Source organism: Spinacia oleracea, chromosome 6 (assembly GCF_020520425.1).
Source record: "Spinacia oleracea cultivar Varoflay chromosome 6, BTI_SOV_V1, whole genome shotgun sequence".
NCBI lineage: Eukaryota > Viridiplantae > Streptophyta > Magnoliopsida > Caryophyllales > Amaranthaceae > Spinacia > Spinacia oleracea.
This window is the reverse complement of record NC_079492.1, coordinates 64,685,930-64,701,172: the sequence shown is the minus strand read 5'-3', so window position 1 is coordinate 64,701,172 and position 15,243 is coordinate 64,685,930. Positions and strand designations below refer to the sequence as shown.

Genomic DNA, 15,243 nt, shown 5'->3' with positions numbered 1-15,243 from the left:
AGCCTTATGTCACCGAACTCACCATTATTGTTCGACAGCAAATAATGATTCAACAAGCAAATTACCAGGGCTCGAATGTTCAATTTTTGTTCGGTCATATTCTTACTAGGCCTAAAGTGATGTTTTACAAGTTTTGCCAAATTAACCTTATCATCTACAACAATTTCAGCAAACATGTTATCATCTAGCCCTAGGAAAGCCCTTATGGTTGTTTTACCCTCTTCAACAGTGCCAGGGGTAACAGGAGTAGCATTAGTAGGATAACCAAGGATCGCAGCAAATTCATCGGGCAAAGGACATATTTCATTGCCCCGAAAGGAAAAAACATGATGATCAGAGTCCCAAAAGCTTAGGGCAACATGCAGAAAATTATAATCAATATTAATTTGTTGTAAGCCTAAAAATGCCTCTAAGTGGTATTCTTTTAACAAAGCTTTTTCTGTGGGAGTAAGGGCCCGTAGCCAACGCCTAACAGTTCGTTGGAGTGAGAAAGTAGGGATCGACATGGCAAAAGCAGTAAATAATTAGAGCACAGCAAAAAGAGAGAAAGAATTTGAGAGTGATGGAAAATAAGGACGTATCTAGCCCCTATATATAGCTGAACGCACCCAATAACATCCTGATCCCATTCGGAAACGTGTTTAGAAATCCGAAAATCAAATATTACCAGGAAAGAACTTTCAGCGCCCACCCATGGGCGTCGAAATGTTTAAACGCCTGAGCTTGGGCGCTGAAAATGCAGCCCAAGGCCCAAATTTCACAAAACACGGAATAGGAAAGGACTTAAGACCGTGTTGCTAAAACACGAGGCCCTATTGCAAGTAAGATCAAGCCCAAAGCACCTTTAGCTCCCAAATAAGCAAAAAATAATAACATTAAAACTTGGTCGAAACTTAGGCTCGTCTCAAGAAAACGCTCATGTACACTTTTCAAAAAAAAGCAAGTTAAATATCATGGTCATTCTTCGAAACACCGAAAATATGTGTCGTCAAGTCATTGGTTTTCTAAATAGAAAATGTCTGGGCCAAGCCAAAACCGGATGTCGCCTGAAAACTAAAGTCGCACTCCACGGCTTCGCTAAAAAAGCACACTACTATAGGAGGTCGCTCGCACATACGAGCGTGACCCCAAACATGATTACAAGGTACAAAAAACAACCGACGAGCCCCAACGCTTGGGGGCTCGCAAAAAATGGACTCCAACAAGGAGCGCGCAATCAAAATCACATTCCCAGACTGCGCCACACACCATATCATGTTTGGATATCTCAAAAAAAAAATATTGTTAAACAAAAATATACACAGTGTGGACCCACTTATAGGACACATCTAATCAGGAAATATTACGACCCACCAACAGGTTGTAATCACAAAAGCCCTTCTACATAGGCAAAATAAAAAATTCAAAATGGGCTCGCCCACCCTCAGCGGGCGGGGTCCGCGTCACTAGCCGCGTAGGTCCTCAGTTTTCGAAAGAAATAAAATCTTCAAATTTAAAATAGGCTCGCCATCTTCAGCCGGCGGGGTCTACGGCGCAAACCACGTAGGTACTTATTTTCAAAAAAGCAAAATAAATTTCAAAACAGATTCGTCCACTTCTATCGGACGGGGCGTCCACCCTCAGCGGACAGGTTCGCCATCTTCAGCCGGCGGGGTCTACGTCACAAACCGCGTAGGTCCTTATTTTCAAAACATCAAAACAGATTCGTCCACTTCTATCGGACGGGGCGTCCACCCTCAGCGGACAGGCTCGCCCACCTTCAGCGGGTGGGGTCTGCGTCACTAACCGCGCAGGTCCTTAGTCGCTGCAGCGATAACTTTTTTCGGTTTTCCCTTTTTCCAAAAATTAAAGGATCGGTTTTCCCTTTTTCCAAAAATTAAAGGATCGGTTTTCCCTTTTTCCAAAAATTAAAGGATCGGTTTTCCCTTTTTCCAAAAATTAAAGGATCGATTTTCCCTTTTTCCAAAAATTAAAGGATTGGTTATCCCTTTTTCCAAAAATTAAAGGATTGGTTTTCCGTTTTTCCAAAAAAGAACGATGTGCTGGATTTTCCTTCGTTTTACTTCCTATAAAAACAAGGGGGTTTTCTCGTTTAGCTAGCCCTGAAAATGAGAATCTTTAAAAAAAAACGTTTTACCTCGTGATTGGGCTTGGCCAGGCCCAATTACACTTTACAGCTTTGATTTCGAAAACATCTCTAGCTACTCCCAATGACAAAGTGAGGGAGTTTCTACGCACCTTTAGATCCTTCCAATGACAAAGTGAGGAAGTTTCTATACTATCAGTTGACAAATCTCAATGACACGTGAGGGATATGTCGACACTTCAAGTGATGACCCTTAAGTCAAATGTTATCACTCGGGGGCTCGTGAGACCCTCGCAAAACAAGTCACATACACCATGGCTTGTGTGACGCACTCCGTCTAATACTTTGACCATCGTCTTACTCCAAGACTCAGTCAAAGTGGGGGCTAACTGTAGACACCTACTTTTGTCCCCATTCCCGAAAGGGAAAGGTTCGATGATGAAGACGTAAAAACTCCACTTGACAACGCATCTCCTATAAAATAAACGAATCTCGATTCCCCATTTCATTTCACCCGAAACCTGCTATTTATGGAAACCTGCTAAAAATAGTAATTGCCGTAAAAGGTAGCTTCTAAAAGTGGCAAATCATAAAGGATAGAAACCTGTCAGAATTAGGTGTTGCATTCCAACATAAATCCTAAATGAGATAGAAAACCACGAGAATCCTATTCCTAATAGGATTCGGAAATAAGAGTTACGTATTAATTAAAATCCTAACGAGCCTAGAGTTCGTAACGGGCCCAGACGCATTCCGTCATAAAATTGATACGCGGTAAAAGACTCGAATTAATCTCAAACTCTACGGATTTTAGGAATCCGAATCTGACTAAACAAAACTGCCCAGACCCTATTTTCAACGCCTGGCTCTGGGCGCCGAAATCTTCGGCGCCCAGGCCTGGGCGCTGAAAATACCTGGGTACGTCTCTTTTCCTAATTCTTTGTGGATTAGAACTCTGCAATTCTATCTTTCCACGAACTCTTCCCTATAAACAGGCCCCTAATTTCGACGTGAAAGGACACACAACAACACACAATTATATTCTGAGTATTGACTCCAACCCTTAGCCTAAGCCTCTCGCTGCGAAACTGTTCACGCGTTCTGTCGCAATCGATCCACAAATCGAACAGAACGTATCCTATCCCATAATTGAGATTCGTTAAATAAAAAGGAGAAATAGCAAAGTCAAAGTGGTTAGTTTTCTGAGAACCGTGACGCACCTCTCAAGGGTGCGTCGTAATGTGTCCCTTTTCGATGATTTAACTGCTTTCCTCGCCCTTTTTATGAACGGTTAAACTAACCTAATCTGATTGTTCTATCACGCCTAACAAATATAATATTTTTGGGAAATCGGATTATCATGCTAGGTCCCTTAATGCTATTTAAATCAGATAATCACGATCGAATTAGTATTATATGTTGCATATTGCTAAAATCAACTCAGATTAGTTTAATAGTTAACGTATGTTTTTGTTTGTAATCACTACCACTTTACAATTTTTTCATTTTAAAATTAAGATATCTGTTTCGTTTCTTATTAGTTTAAAGTGATTCAAAGTTCATTATTTTCTTTTTTCTATACGGATTTTATTGAGAACGACATTTCAAAACAACTCATTTGATAATTCACAAATATTTTAAAATTATACAAATATTATTTAATTCGTTTTACCTTTTACAAAATTTTAAAAGCAAGATCTCTATGGAATCCTTACACATAAATGAGAAGAATGAGTTTTTGAATCACTTTTAAGAGGTATCCATTAGAGGTATCACATTAATGGATACCTCTTAAAAGTCCCAAAACGTATCCGAAACGTTGCCAAAATTTCCGTTGACCTTATCCAATTCTGTTGACCGTACCCAGTTTTTGGATACGTATTGGGGACGTTTCCTTGCCGACCCATACCATCCCCGTACCCGCGAAGCATCTGGTACTGGTTCTTCACCTTCGTGGAGTATTTGTGCTTCATAGAGGTGTTCATCGCTCCAAACCCGGACCGGACCGAAGATCGAAAATTTTGATAATTCAAGACCCGAAGACCGGACCGAACCGTAAAAATCGGTCTAAAACCCGGACCAGACTGGTTTGGACCGGTTCTAAAAATTATGGTAAAAAAGAAAAAATATATATAAAAAAACAATTGTTTAAGGCTTTTTTTTGGAAGATAAAATAAATATATCACAATATAGAGATATTTACAACATAATAAAAGAGATAATTAATTTTTTAAATAGTTTATATTATATTTTATTAAGGAAAAATCGGTCCGGTCCGAAGACCGAAAATTGATATTTCTCAACCCGGAGACCGGACCGATTGCCTTCGGTCCGGTCCGGTCTGGACCAATTTTTGCACACCCTTACTTCATAGTGTCTAAGTGTCCGACTAAGCAATTTTATGAATTTAGTGCGACTTTGGCCCAAAAATGAAGTGTCCTACGCATAAGCATGTTAGAGTGTCAGAGGATCCTACATGAGTGTTTGAGGTGAAGTGAATAGCGGAGTAACATAAGTTTGCCTTTGGTTGTATTAACTGATGTTATCTTGAGACTTGAATACAATTGAATATAGATGTATCTATATAACGTGGTTAGTTTGTTCTTCGGAAAAAAAATTCTGATGATGTGTAGCCAAAACCGATATGAAAGTACTTGCTCTAGTGGTAAGGATTTTTCCTACTTATGAGATTGAATCTCCAACCGAGCACTTTAAAAGTGGGGATTCCCTTGCCCATCCTCTCTCCCGAATGAAAAAGTGTATCCAAAATATAAAAAGGCATGCCATAAAAATGTTCGATCAGATGGAGAAGGTACCAAAAGGGAGATTACGATGATAAGGAAAATAAAGAGTAATTCTAGGAATCGTAGAGGGTAAACCTTCACTTATGTATACAAGATTACAAAAAGCATCTAAATAACAAATGAATGTAATATCTGATAGCGACGCCACCACCCTAGTATTTCTCATGGGCTCTAGTTTGTGGTGGGGAAGGGTAAGATGTATGCAGTCCCACTGGCTTGCCCTTACAATTGTAAAGGGATTGCTTTGTGTAAATCCATGATGGAAATATTATCAGCAAAGTTAGGATTCTATGGATTATCGACCAATCAAGGCTAGAAAGGCAAAGCAGTATGAGGAATTGTGAAATTATTGTGCACACTACACATCAGCAAAATATGGTGGTTTAAGTTAACATGTATGGATTACCGAGCACTTATAGTTGTGATAGAAATATTATTTGAAGAGCTACTTTCGTGCCCTTGTTGAGAGGACCCTTGACTTGTATGAGAATGGCCGAGAGTGAAGCCAGGCTGCTTTGGACTTGGTAGATTTGCTATTTCACTTTGTATCATAGAGATAACCATGGTAATATCTGGCCTGTCTTTCGGAAATTCTTGTACACACAATAGGGCTACTTGTATGCACCTTATGATCTCATCGTGGAAGCATGGGTCATAAATCACTGAGTCAGCTAGCAAAACTATGTTCCCTTGGTTCCACAGTTTCCAAGCCTACAGAAATTGAACTAATCATGAGAAAACTAGAGCCATGTTTGTTTATGGTCTAAAAGCAAATAATCAATAGTTTAGACCAAAAAGATGAGAAGTAAATTTGCAATTAATTTGCTGTCACTTACATAGCCTAAGAGGCTCGAGGACTGCTCTTCGTCCCAAGATCTGCTATTCTTTTTCCCACTTACAATCTCCAGTAGCAATACTCCGAAGCTAAATACATCTGATTTTTCTGAAAAACGCCCTTCCATTGCGTATTCAGGAGACATATAGCCACTGAATGATTCACATAAAAAGCAATTTAGTAGTTTTATCAGTTATGTTGATCCATACTTTTGTCATAAACATTTTCTACATACTTACTATGTTCCTACTAATCTTTTAGTCTTGGCTTGATCTTGGTTGCCTCCAAAGATCCTTGCCATCCCAAAATCTGCAATTTTTGGGTTTAAGTCTTCATCAAGCAGAATATTGCTGACTTTTAGATCTCTATGAATTATCCTTAGTCTGGAATCTCGGTGAAGGTATAGGAGACCTCGGCATATTCCTCTGATAATTACAAAGCGTATTTTCCAGTCGAGAAGTTTCTGCTTTTCTGGATCTACATGATTTTACCCAAACACAAACAAAGAGTATTAGATGACTATTTCAATAATGTGATACTTTAATTTTAAAGGCAAAATACTGTAATGTGTTACTGACCAAACAGAAAAGCGTCCAAACTTTTGTTTGGCATGTATTCGTAAACTAACAGTTTTTCTTCTTCTTCTTCAACACAGCAACCAAGAAGTTTGACAAGATTCCGATGCTGGAGCTTTAAAACAACTGCTGCTTCATTCAGAAACTCTTCCATACCTTGGCGAGAAGTAAGTGATAACCTTTTTACTGCTATTTCTTGACCATCTGCCAATTTCCCCTACAAACAGAATTGATCTTCAACTCCTTTTTCATAACTATGTATAAGCAGGTCAGAATTGTGATGTTTTAAGAAAATATTACCCAGAACACTTGGCCAAAACCACCTTCTCCTAGCTTGTTGCTTTCATGAAAGTCGTTTGTTGCTATAGCCAGTTTCTTAAACTCAAAGAAAGACAACTCTTCGATGACTTGGGCTTTACTTTTTCCAAGCATATTCAGCAATGCTTTATAGTGTTCACTTTTCTTTCCTGCTACATGTTAAATTTCAAGTCTTTAGATCAGATGTAAGTCATGCATCAAATTGCGGAAGAATGTTTTGAATGCTGAACTGTGTAATACTATCAGTATGAGTCTATATGAGCCCCATAAGTGTGAAAACATTGCTTCAGCTAGATACCTGTTGATTACAACTTCTATGCTGGTTACTGGCTAAGAATGTTACCTTGTTTAACCTTCTTGTTCCACAAGAAGTATATGAAAGCTACTAGCGTGGCGGTCCCTGAAACTCCTGTTACTGCTATAATTGCTTTCAATTTTCTGTTATTACCTGAAAACAAGAATGGAAATGACTGCATAAATTCTACTGAATCTGGTTATTCGAGGGAAAAGGTTTCTTACTTAGTTCTGAGTGTGCCAGACGGAGGTTAAGATCTACCCCACTGGTAGAAAACTCTACTGTGTCGATCAAGTTTGTGGTCCAAGACATACACCCCACACCTATATCATATGCGTAAGCTAAGCATGAACAGTTTCCTAAACAGTGGCTTCTGCAACCGTCTTCATCTAACCCAGCGGACCACTCAGTTTGTGCAGGCACTTTCATCTTCTTCAACCTCATAAACCCGTCCTCTTTAGCACCTTCAATTCCACATTGTAGTTGAGTTCTTCGTGTACAACCTCTGCTCCAGTTTCCTTTGTCCCACTCTTGCTTGTTCTTTGGGAGGAAACCCTCTAGACATCTACAAATTGGATTTTGTAGATGGTTGCAGCCTCCAAATTCGCCACACTTTCCGTAGAAACCACACTCATTTTCTGGGTTCTGCCACAAAACTTTCCAATTGCCATTAGCATCATCCCAGTACTGGATTGGCTTCTCCATGAATGTAATAAAGGAGTTTTATAAGTGTCTTTATTGAAAGTTACACTCATTTTTTGTAAGAAAGTGTCTGTGGGGTGATCTATACTCTGCCATAATATTGTGTTAAAGGAACTGAGTAATAGTAGGCTTCCGGAATCTGAAAGCTGAGCTCTTGAGAAATTAGAGGCTCTATGTGTGACATTTGTTCTCCAAAGAATTTCCTTCCTACCATTCAAAACCTGAAGATTGCCCTCTGAGATCTTGAGTATACCAGAAGAGTCATTCAGTGGGTTGTTCCTGTTAGCAACCCAAACTACTTTCATCACAGAAACTTTATTGTACCAGATACCGACATAGCGATCAGTAGAGTTTGGTGAGCCGAAAAATGCCAGCTTGAAAGTACCATCACCAGAGACTATAGTTTCTCCATCTCTGAGGGGGTTTTCTGTTGTAATGCTGTCATTAGCCGTGCAAATTCTTAAACTGAAGTAAGAAAAGATAAGTACATAGAGCAGAGTTGATGTCATTGGTTTGATGTATGTGGGGGAGATGGTTAAATTTAGATATCTTCCTGCTCTAAGGAAAGAAGAGCTATTATGCTTATAGCTCATACCGTGGATAGGTGAGCTATTTGTCAATGCAGAAAGTTGACACAGGTTTTGCAGTCAAATAATAATAAATGGGGCAACAACTAATTCCGTGTATAATCTGTTGAAAATCATAGCAGTAATTTTCGAGCACCTCCATCTTGTACCTGGGTACATCTAGAGGCCGGCTAAAGCTAGGTTTCAAATGAACAAAACTTTTCAAATGAGCAAAAAAAAAAAAAAACCTTGGTACACCTAGCTGGGTACAAGATATAATTTGTAGTGAATTCCTATGTTTGATGGTTGTTGTTGTTGCAGTCAATTTGGGAAACGTAGACCCATTCTGGGTTATTTCTAGAAGCATGCCCCTTCTCTTTTTTACTTTTGAACATTTATGATGCTTTTCATCTATTTGTTGTTTAAATTAGTGGTCATTCATTGTTCTACCTTTTTCTTTATTTTTTTTGTTTCAAAGTCAAGGCACTAAAAATTAGCTACTACATCATAAGGGTTAATGCTATTGTTTGGTATGTTCCCCCCTATAATCATCCAATATCTTAATGCCTTTTGAAATAGGGATCTCTTGGGTACTCAGTTACCCGAACAAAAACAATTATTTTTACTTTTATATTATAAATAATTGAAGTTGGTGAAGCCCAAATAAATGTTGATAAAGCCCAACAAAAGGGACTTAAGTTGTTTGATTATTAGAAGCACAAAAAAGAATTAGCCCAATATTTTTTTTTGAATTTGAAACTTCTATCAGTTTTTTTTTATTAATGACTTGAAAGTATCATCTCTGAAGACACCTAAAGCTAGGAGTACCTAATAATTTTTCTTCTTCTCTTGTAATAATCTTTTTTTGGAAAAAGTTGTCACCTTTCTAACTTTCTTATGTAGTAATAGTTTATGATTGGATTTTTTTTATTTTGTAAAATCATGTCATGTCCTTAAATCCTTAATTGTGAGGTCTGGAACAATGTAAAAAACTAATTCCATATGGAAGGGTTAGTAGTTTTCTATATCAATAAGTGTTGTTGCAGTGAACTTAAACATCAAGTTCTATTACTTGCCAAGTTATGATAAAAATATTGCTTCATTTATTAACAGGCCCGGATACTAGCTACTATAAGCTGCCACAGCCACACATCATAGTGGCAGTCGGCTACACTTTGTGATGAATGCCCCTTCATATCAGGTTCCTCCTTAATCTCTCTTACTATGATCTATTTTCTGGAAATTTTGCCCATTTTATGTGAATATGTATTTTCTTTGCATCGTGTTTTGGTGTGAAATTCTGAATAATCTAGTCAGAATTAGAATATAAACCTTTGAATCTATGCTGGTGTTTTTTCTTCTTCTTTTGACAATGAGTACTTTGTTTACTCACTTTTGCAAGTTGCAACTGAAAATTGACTTCATCATCAACAATTAATTTATTGACTTCATTTTCAATAATTAATTAATATCTATATTGAATTTATGCCTGTTTATTTAAATTTACCCCTAAGATGTACTCCCTTTGTATTATAGTTAGGAAGGTGGGTTTAAACTCGTGATGTATTGACGTATTGTATTCTTGAAGGGGCAATTTTCTATGTATATAACCTGTTGTATCTAATGCAAGGTATATAAAAATACTTGAATATTACATACAATGATGTATTGTTGTAATTGTATACATTAAAAATCTTGAATACAACGGTCTAGTTAGTATGAAAATATTATGACGATGTGTAGCCAAAACTAAAACCCAATAGTACTTGGCCTAGTGGTAAGGATTTGTCCTATTCATGATCACAAGGAAATGAGAGCTTATCACTGTTAGGCGATATTTTTAAGAGTGGGGTTCCTCTGTCCCTTCGCCCCACATCTCAAGAGGGCCGACCCACTAAGGTTGGACGGGGGATCCAAGATGGGACTTATTAGTTGGGTCATTCACCTCACAACAACAAAGCGTTAGTCCCAAAATGATTTACGTTACCTATCAAAATTGGAAAGTGTAGCCATAAAACGGACAAACTAATACTTCGTATATCACTTATATACAAACAAGAATTGCATAATATGGAGTGCATCTTAATAAAAAATGAAGTTAATATCAAATACACACGACAGAGCCTATTTGAAGGTGATGCCACCAGCCTAGTATTTCTCGTGGAATCCTGTTTCTGGTGGGAAGGTAATGTAAGCATTCCTGCTGGCTTGCCCCTACAATTTGAAATAGGTTTAACTGTATGAATCCATGATTGATGAGTAGAGCAGTATCAGCATAGTTAGGAGTCAAGGTGTGTGGGTTGTAGAGTCTTACCCTTAACACCAAAGGAAAAAGCAGTTTGAGTTACTGGGAAAATTGCTGTACACACTATACCTTATATACACATCAGCAGAAAATGGTGTTTAATTAAGTTGACATCTATGGATTATCGAGCACTCATAGTTGTGATAGAAACTGTATTTGAAGAACCTCTTTCTTGCCCTTGTTGAGAGGACCCTTTATCGGTATGAAATTGGCTGAGAGTGAAGCCAGGCTGCTTTGGACATGGTAGGTCTGCTATTTCACTCTGGATCATTGAGATAATTGTGGTAATAGTTGGCCTGTCTTTTGGGAATTCTTGTACGCACAAAAGGGCAACATGCATGCACCTTATGATCTCCTCGTGAAAGCATGAGTCATAAATTATCATTGAGTCAATCAGCAAAATGATTTCCTCCTGGTTCCAGAGTTTCCACGCCTATTGACATTGAAGCTATCATGAGAAGATCGAAGTCATGTTTGTCTATGATCTTAAATTAAAGGATCAATGTCTGCCATTGCAAAAAATAAGAACAGAAAGAATAAAGTGATATTTCCAGTAAGTTTACTGTCACTTACATAGCCTAAGAGGCTCAAGGACCGCTCCTCATCCCAAAACCTGGTATTCTTTTTTCCACTCACAATTTCCAATATCAATACTCCAAGGCTAAATACATCTGATTTTTCAGAAAAACGACCTTCCATTGCGTATTCAGGAGACATATAACCACTGAATGGTTTGCAAAAAGAAAAGCAATATAAGTAGTAAGTTTATCAGTTCAACCAATACAAAAGCTTTAGTCATTTTTTATTTTCAGGATACTTACTATGTTCCAACTACTCTTCTAGTGTTGGCTTGATCTTGGTTGCTTCCAAAGACCCTTGCCATACCAAAGTCTGCAATTTTTGGGTTCAAGTTTTCATCAAGCAAAATATTGCTGGCTTTTAGATCTCGGTGAATTATCTTTAGTATGGAGTCCCGGTGGAGGTAAAGGAGACCTCGACATACTCCTCCAATGATTTTGAAGCGTTTCTCCCAGTCTAGAATTTCTTGTTTTCGTGAGTCTTCGTAGTTATTCCCAAACACAAATGACAAGTGTTAGATGAATATGTGCAACTATCATTTTTAAAAGACATTAAGAAAAGAAAAATGACTGCTCCTTTGGTGTAAAAAAAGATCCATTTGGGGAACTGACAGCTATTGTAATGCTTTATATTTAACTGACCAAACAAAAAACAGTCCAAGCTTTTGTTTGGCATGTATTCGTATATCAACATTTTATCTTCTTCTTCAACACAGCAACCAAGAAGTTTGACGAGGTTACGATGCTGGAGCTTAGAAATAACTGCTGCTTCATTAAGAAACTCTTCCAGACCCTGGCGAGAAGTTTCTGATAGTCTTTTTACTGCTATTTCTTGACCATCTGGCAATTTTCCCTGCAAATGGATTTTGACTTTTAAATTCCTCTTTCATACTTCTATTTAAGTAGTAAAGAACCAAAGAATCATTAGTTCCAACTTCCAAGCATAGATTACCCAGAAAACTTGGCCAAAACCACCTTCTCCTATCTTGTTGCTTTCCTGAAAGTTGTCTGTTGCTGTAGCCAGCTTCTTAAACTCGAAGAATGATAGTTCTTCGAGGTTGAATAGGGCTTTACTGTTTCCAAGCATATTCAACAATGCTTTATAGTTTTCACTTTTCTTTCCTGATACACGTTAAATTTCAGACCTTTAGTCTTTAGATCAGTACAGAAGAAAAGCGGTGTTGCCTGAATTAAGGCTTTATTTTCCGGGACACCTCTTTTCTTCTGTACTGATCTAAATGGAAGCCTTAATTCAGGTAACAAATGGAAACCTTTGTTCCGTACATAAGAAAAGAGGTGTTATCTGCAATCTCTATGTTATATGGTTATTGCATTTCATTAGTGGGATTTTTGAAGGCCGGCCTTGTCATATTTCTCTCACCTTTCCATCAGTTGCATATCTACTGAATTTCTAACTGCTGAACTATGTATTTATAACAGTATCATATTCATGTCCCCTAATACTATATTCTGGCTATCAGACAAGAATGATATTAATCTGAATATGAAGTAAACTTTACCTTGTTTAGACTTCGTCTTCCACAAGAAGTATATGATGGCTACCACTGTGGCAGTCCCTGAAATTCCTGCTGCTAATATAATTGTTTTTGACTTACTGTTATTACCTGAAAACAAGAGTGTTGTGTCTGCATGAGTAAAAACCAGTTTTAAACAACCAAAAAAAGTTATAATTAGCAAATACCCCTAGATCAGTTTTCATCGGTTAAAATCAGTTATGATCAGTAACTATTAGTTTTCAATAGCAAGTTTTTTGACCTAGCTCTGAGGATGCCAGGCGAAGGTAAAGATCCACCCCACTAGAGGAAAACTGTTGTGTGTCAATCAAGTTTCCACTCCAGGACATACAACCCACCCCTATATCATACCCGTAAGCTAAACATGAACAATTTCTCAAGCAGTTGCTTCTGCAAGCCCCTTCATCGAATCCTGGTAACCACTCAGTATTTGCTGGTACTTTCATCATCTTTAACCTCAGAAACACATCATCTTTTGCACCTTGAATTCCACATTGTAGTTGAGTCCTTCGCGTACACCCACTGCTCCAGTTTCCTTTTCCCCACTCTTTACTGTTCTTTGGGTGAAAGCCTTTCAGACATCTACAAACTGGAAACTGCAGAGAATTGCAGCTTCCAAATTTGCCACACTTCCCATAAAAACCACACTCATTTTCTGGAGCCTGCCACCAAACTTTCCATTTTCCATTAGCATCATCCCAGTACTGTTGTATAAAGTTTCCTTTGTGGTCTAATTCAATGTTTGACAAAGAATTCTCAGGGTTCAAATAAGTTAGTGTAACGGTTCCCTGGCCATCGTTCTGAAGACTCACTCCATGACTATGGAAGTTAGGGTAATTAACTTGTATTCCGATAAACATGTTACCATTCCAAGGGCCGCTTCTCCAATATAGACGATCACCATTCCATATTATAAATTCAGGTAGAACAACAGAGTCAAATCGAAAAGAGAACCTTCCTGTAGATGGATCTGATGGACTTCTCCATGACTGTAAAAGTGGAATTTTATAATTGTCTTTGTTGAAAATCATACTTAGTTTTGGAAAAATAGTATTGGTGGGGTGATCAAAGCTCTGCCATAAAATTGTACTGTTGGAACTGAGATATACTAGGTTTCCAGATTCTAAAAGCTGGGCTTTTGACGAATTACTGTCCCTTTGTGTGACATTTGTGTGCCAAAGGATTTCTTTCTGACCATTTAATACCTGGAGATTTCCATCCTCTGAGATCTTGAATATACCAGAAGAGTCATTCAGTGGATTGTTCCTGTTAGCAACCCAAACTACATCCACCACAGTAAGTTTGTTGTACCAGATACCGACATAGCGATTTGTTGAGTTTGTTGGGCTGAAAAATGCCAGTTTGAAAGTACCATTGCTAGAGACTATTGTTTCTCCGTCTCTAATGAACTTTTCCATTGTAATGCTGTCATTAGCCGTAGAATCTCTTAGATTGAAGTAAGAAAAGAAAAGAAGTACAGCATTAAGATATGACATTGGTTTCATTTTGTTGTAGAATGGTGAACTTTGCAGTTCTTGTTGGTGCTAATAAAACTAAAGCTGTTGATATCTGTTGCTCATTATTGTGTACCTAACCAAGAGATAATATTCAATGCAGACATTGGAAACAAAGATCGTTCTGACTTTTCTTGTGGCGTCTCAAGATAAAGCAAATGGTTGACACTGTTGTAGCATGCTAGAGTCCAAAATCTATTTTCAAGCGAATTAAACAAGGTATGTGGCAAATTAGTTCCGTGTACACTTTGTAAATCATGCTCCCTCTATCGGGAATTAATAGTCATATATAATTACTATTTTAAGATGTTTGGGAAAAGTTGTCACTTTTTTTTATTACAGTAATGGTTTATGGCTAGATCGTTCAATATGCCACCACTCAAATTAAGTGATGGAAGAGATGAAGTCAATCAACAATGACTAAAAGGGTCTTTTTGTAAAATCATGTCATATTCTTAATTACAAGGGATTGGAACATTGTGATTTGTGAACAACTAATTCAAGAGGGAAGGATTAGTAATTTTCTATATCAATGAGTTGTATTGTAGTGAACTTGAACTGCAAGTCCTATATGTCTATTTGGACTTCGCCATGTTATGCAACCAACTCTGGATTTAGAATTTGAGATTACTATCCGAAGTCTGAAACACTTGTCACGTTGTCCTAATCTATTAGAAGTAAGATTATGACTTGATTTTATAGAAAAAAAAACCTCAATAAAAGTTGTGTCATTACCACTTAAATTTAGATGGTGGCATATTAAGAAATCATCATAAATCAGTATTATTTTAGGAAAGGTGACAACTTTTTTCGGACATTATAAAATGGTATATGTGAGTCCATGTGATTATTAGTTACGGACAGAGAGATCAATGCCGCACAACACAAGTTGTCATTTACTTTTGAATAGTCATATTGTTCCCTCTTTTTGTTTGTGTGTTGATAGTTGTGAATCATTCATTTCTACTTTAGATTTGAAGAAATTTTGTTCTGTGTTTTGATAATAGTAGATTTTTCTTTTATTTTACCGGAGTTTATTCACACGGTTAACAATTTTGGCATTCTGAATTCAGTAACAAAATTAAGGTAGATGAACCTCTAGAGATGAAACTAGCATATAATAAGTAATA

At 37.5% G+C, this 15,243-nt stretch overlaps 1 protein-coding gene across 1 annotated transcript; it reads right to left on the bottom strand.

Moving 5' to 3' along the window:
- Positions 1-4,501: 4,501 nt before the first annotated feature.
- LOC110786543 (G-type lectin S-receptor-like serine/threonine-protein kinase At1g11300) lies at positions 4,502-14,368 on the bottom strand. Its single transcript, XM_056832288.1, has 16 exons — positions 12,841-14,368; positions 12,585-12,689; positions 12,017-12,186; positions 11,707-11,917; positions 11,308-11,545; positions 11,060-11,210; positions 10,617-10,919; positions 8,211-8,224; positions 7,837-8,080; positions 7,138-7,627; positions 6,962-7,066; positions 6,601-6,770; positions 6,304-6,517; positions 5,965-6,202; positions 5,727-5,877; positions 4,502-5,601 (listed from the first exon to the last, which is right to left on the bottom strand). Exons 1-16 carry the CDS (start codon positions 14,102-14,104, stop codon positions 5,293-5,295), a joined length of 4,377 nt encoding a protein of 1,458 aa, XP_056688266.1. The 5' UTR covers positions 14,105-14,368; the 3' UTR covers positions 4,502-5,292.
- Between the last annotated feature and the right edge of the window lie 875 nt (positions 14,369-15,243).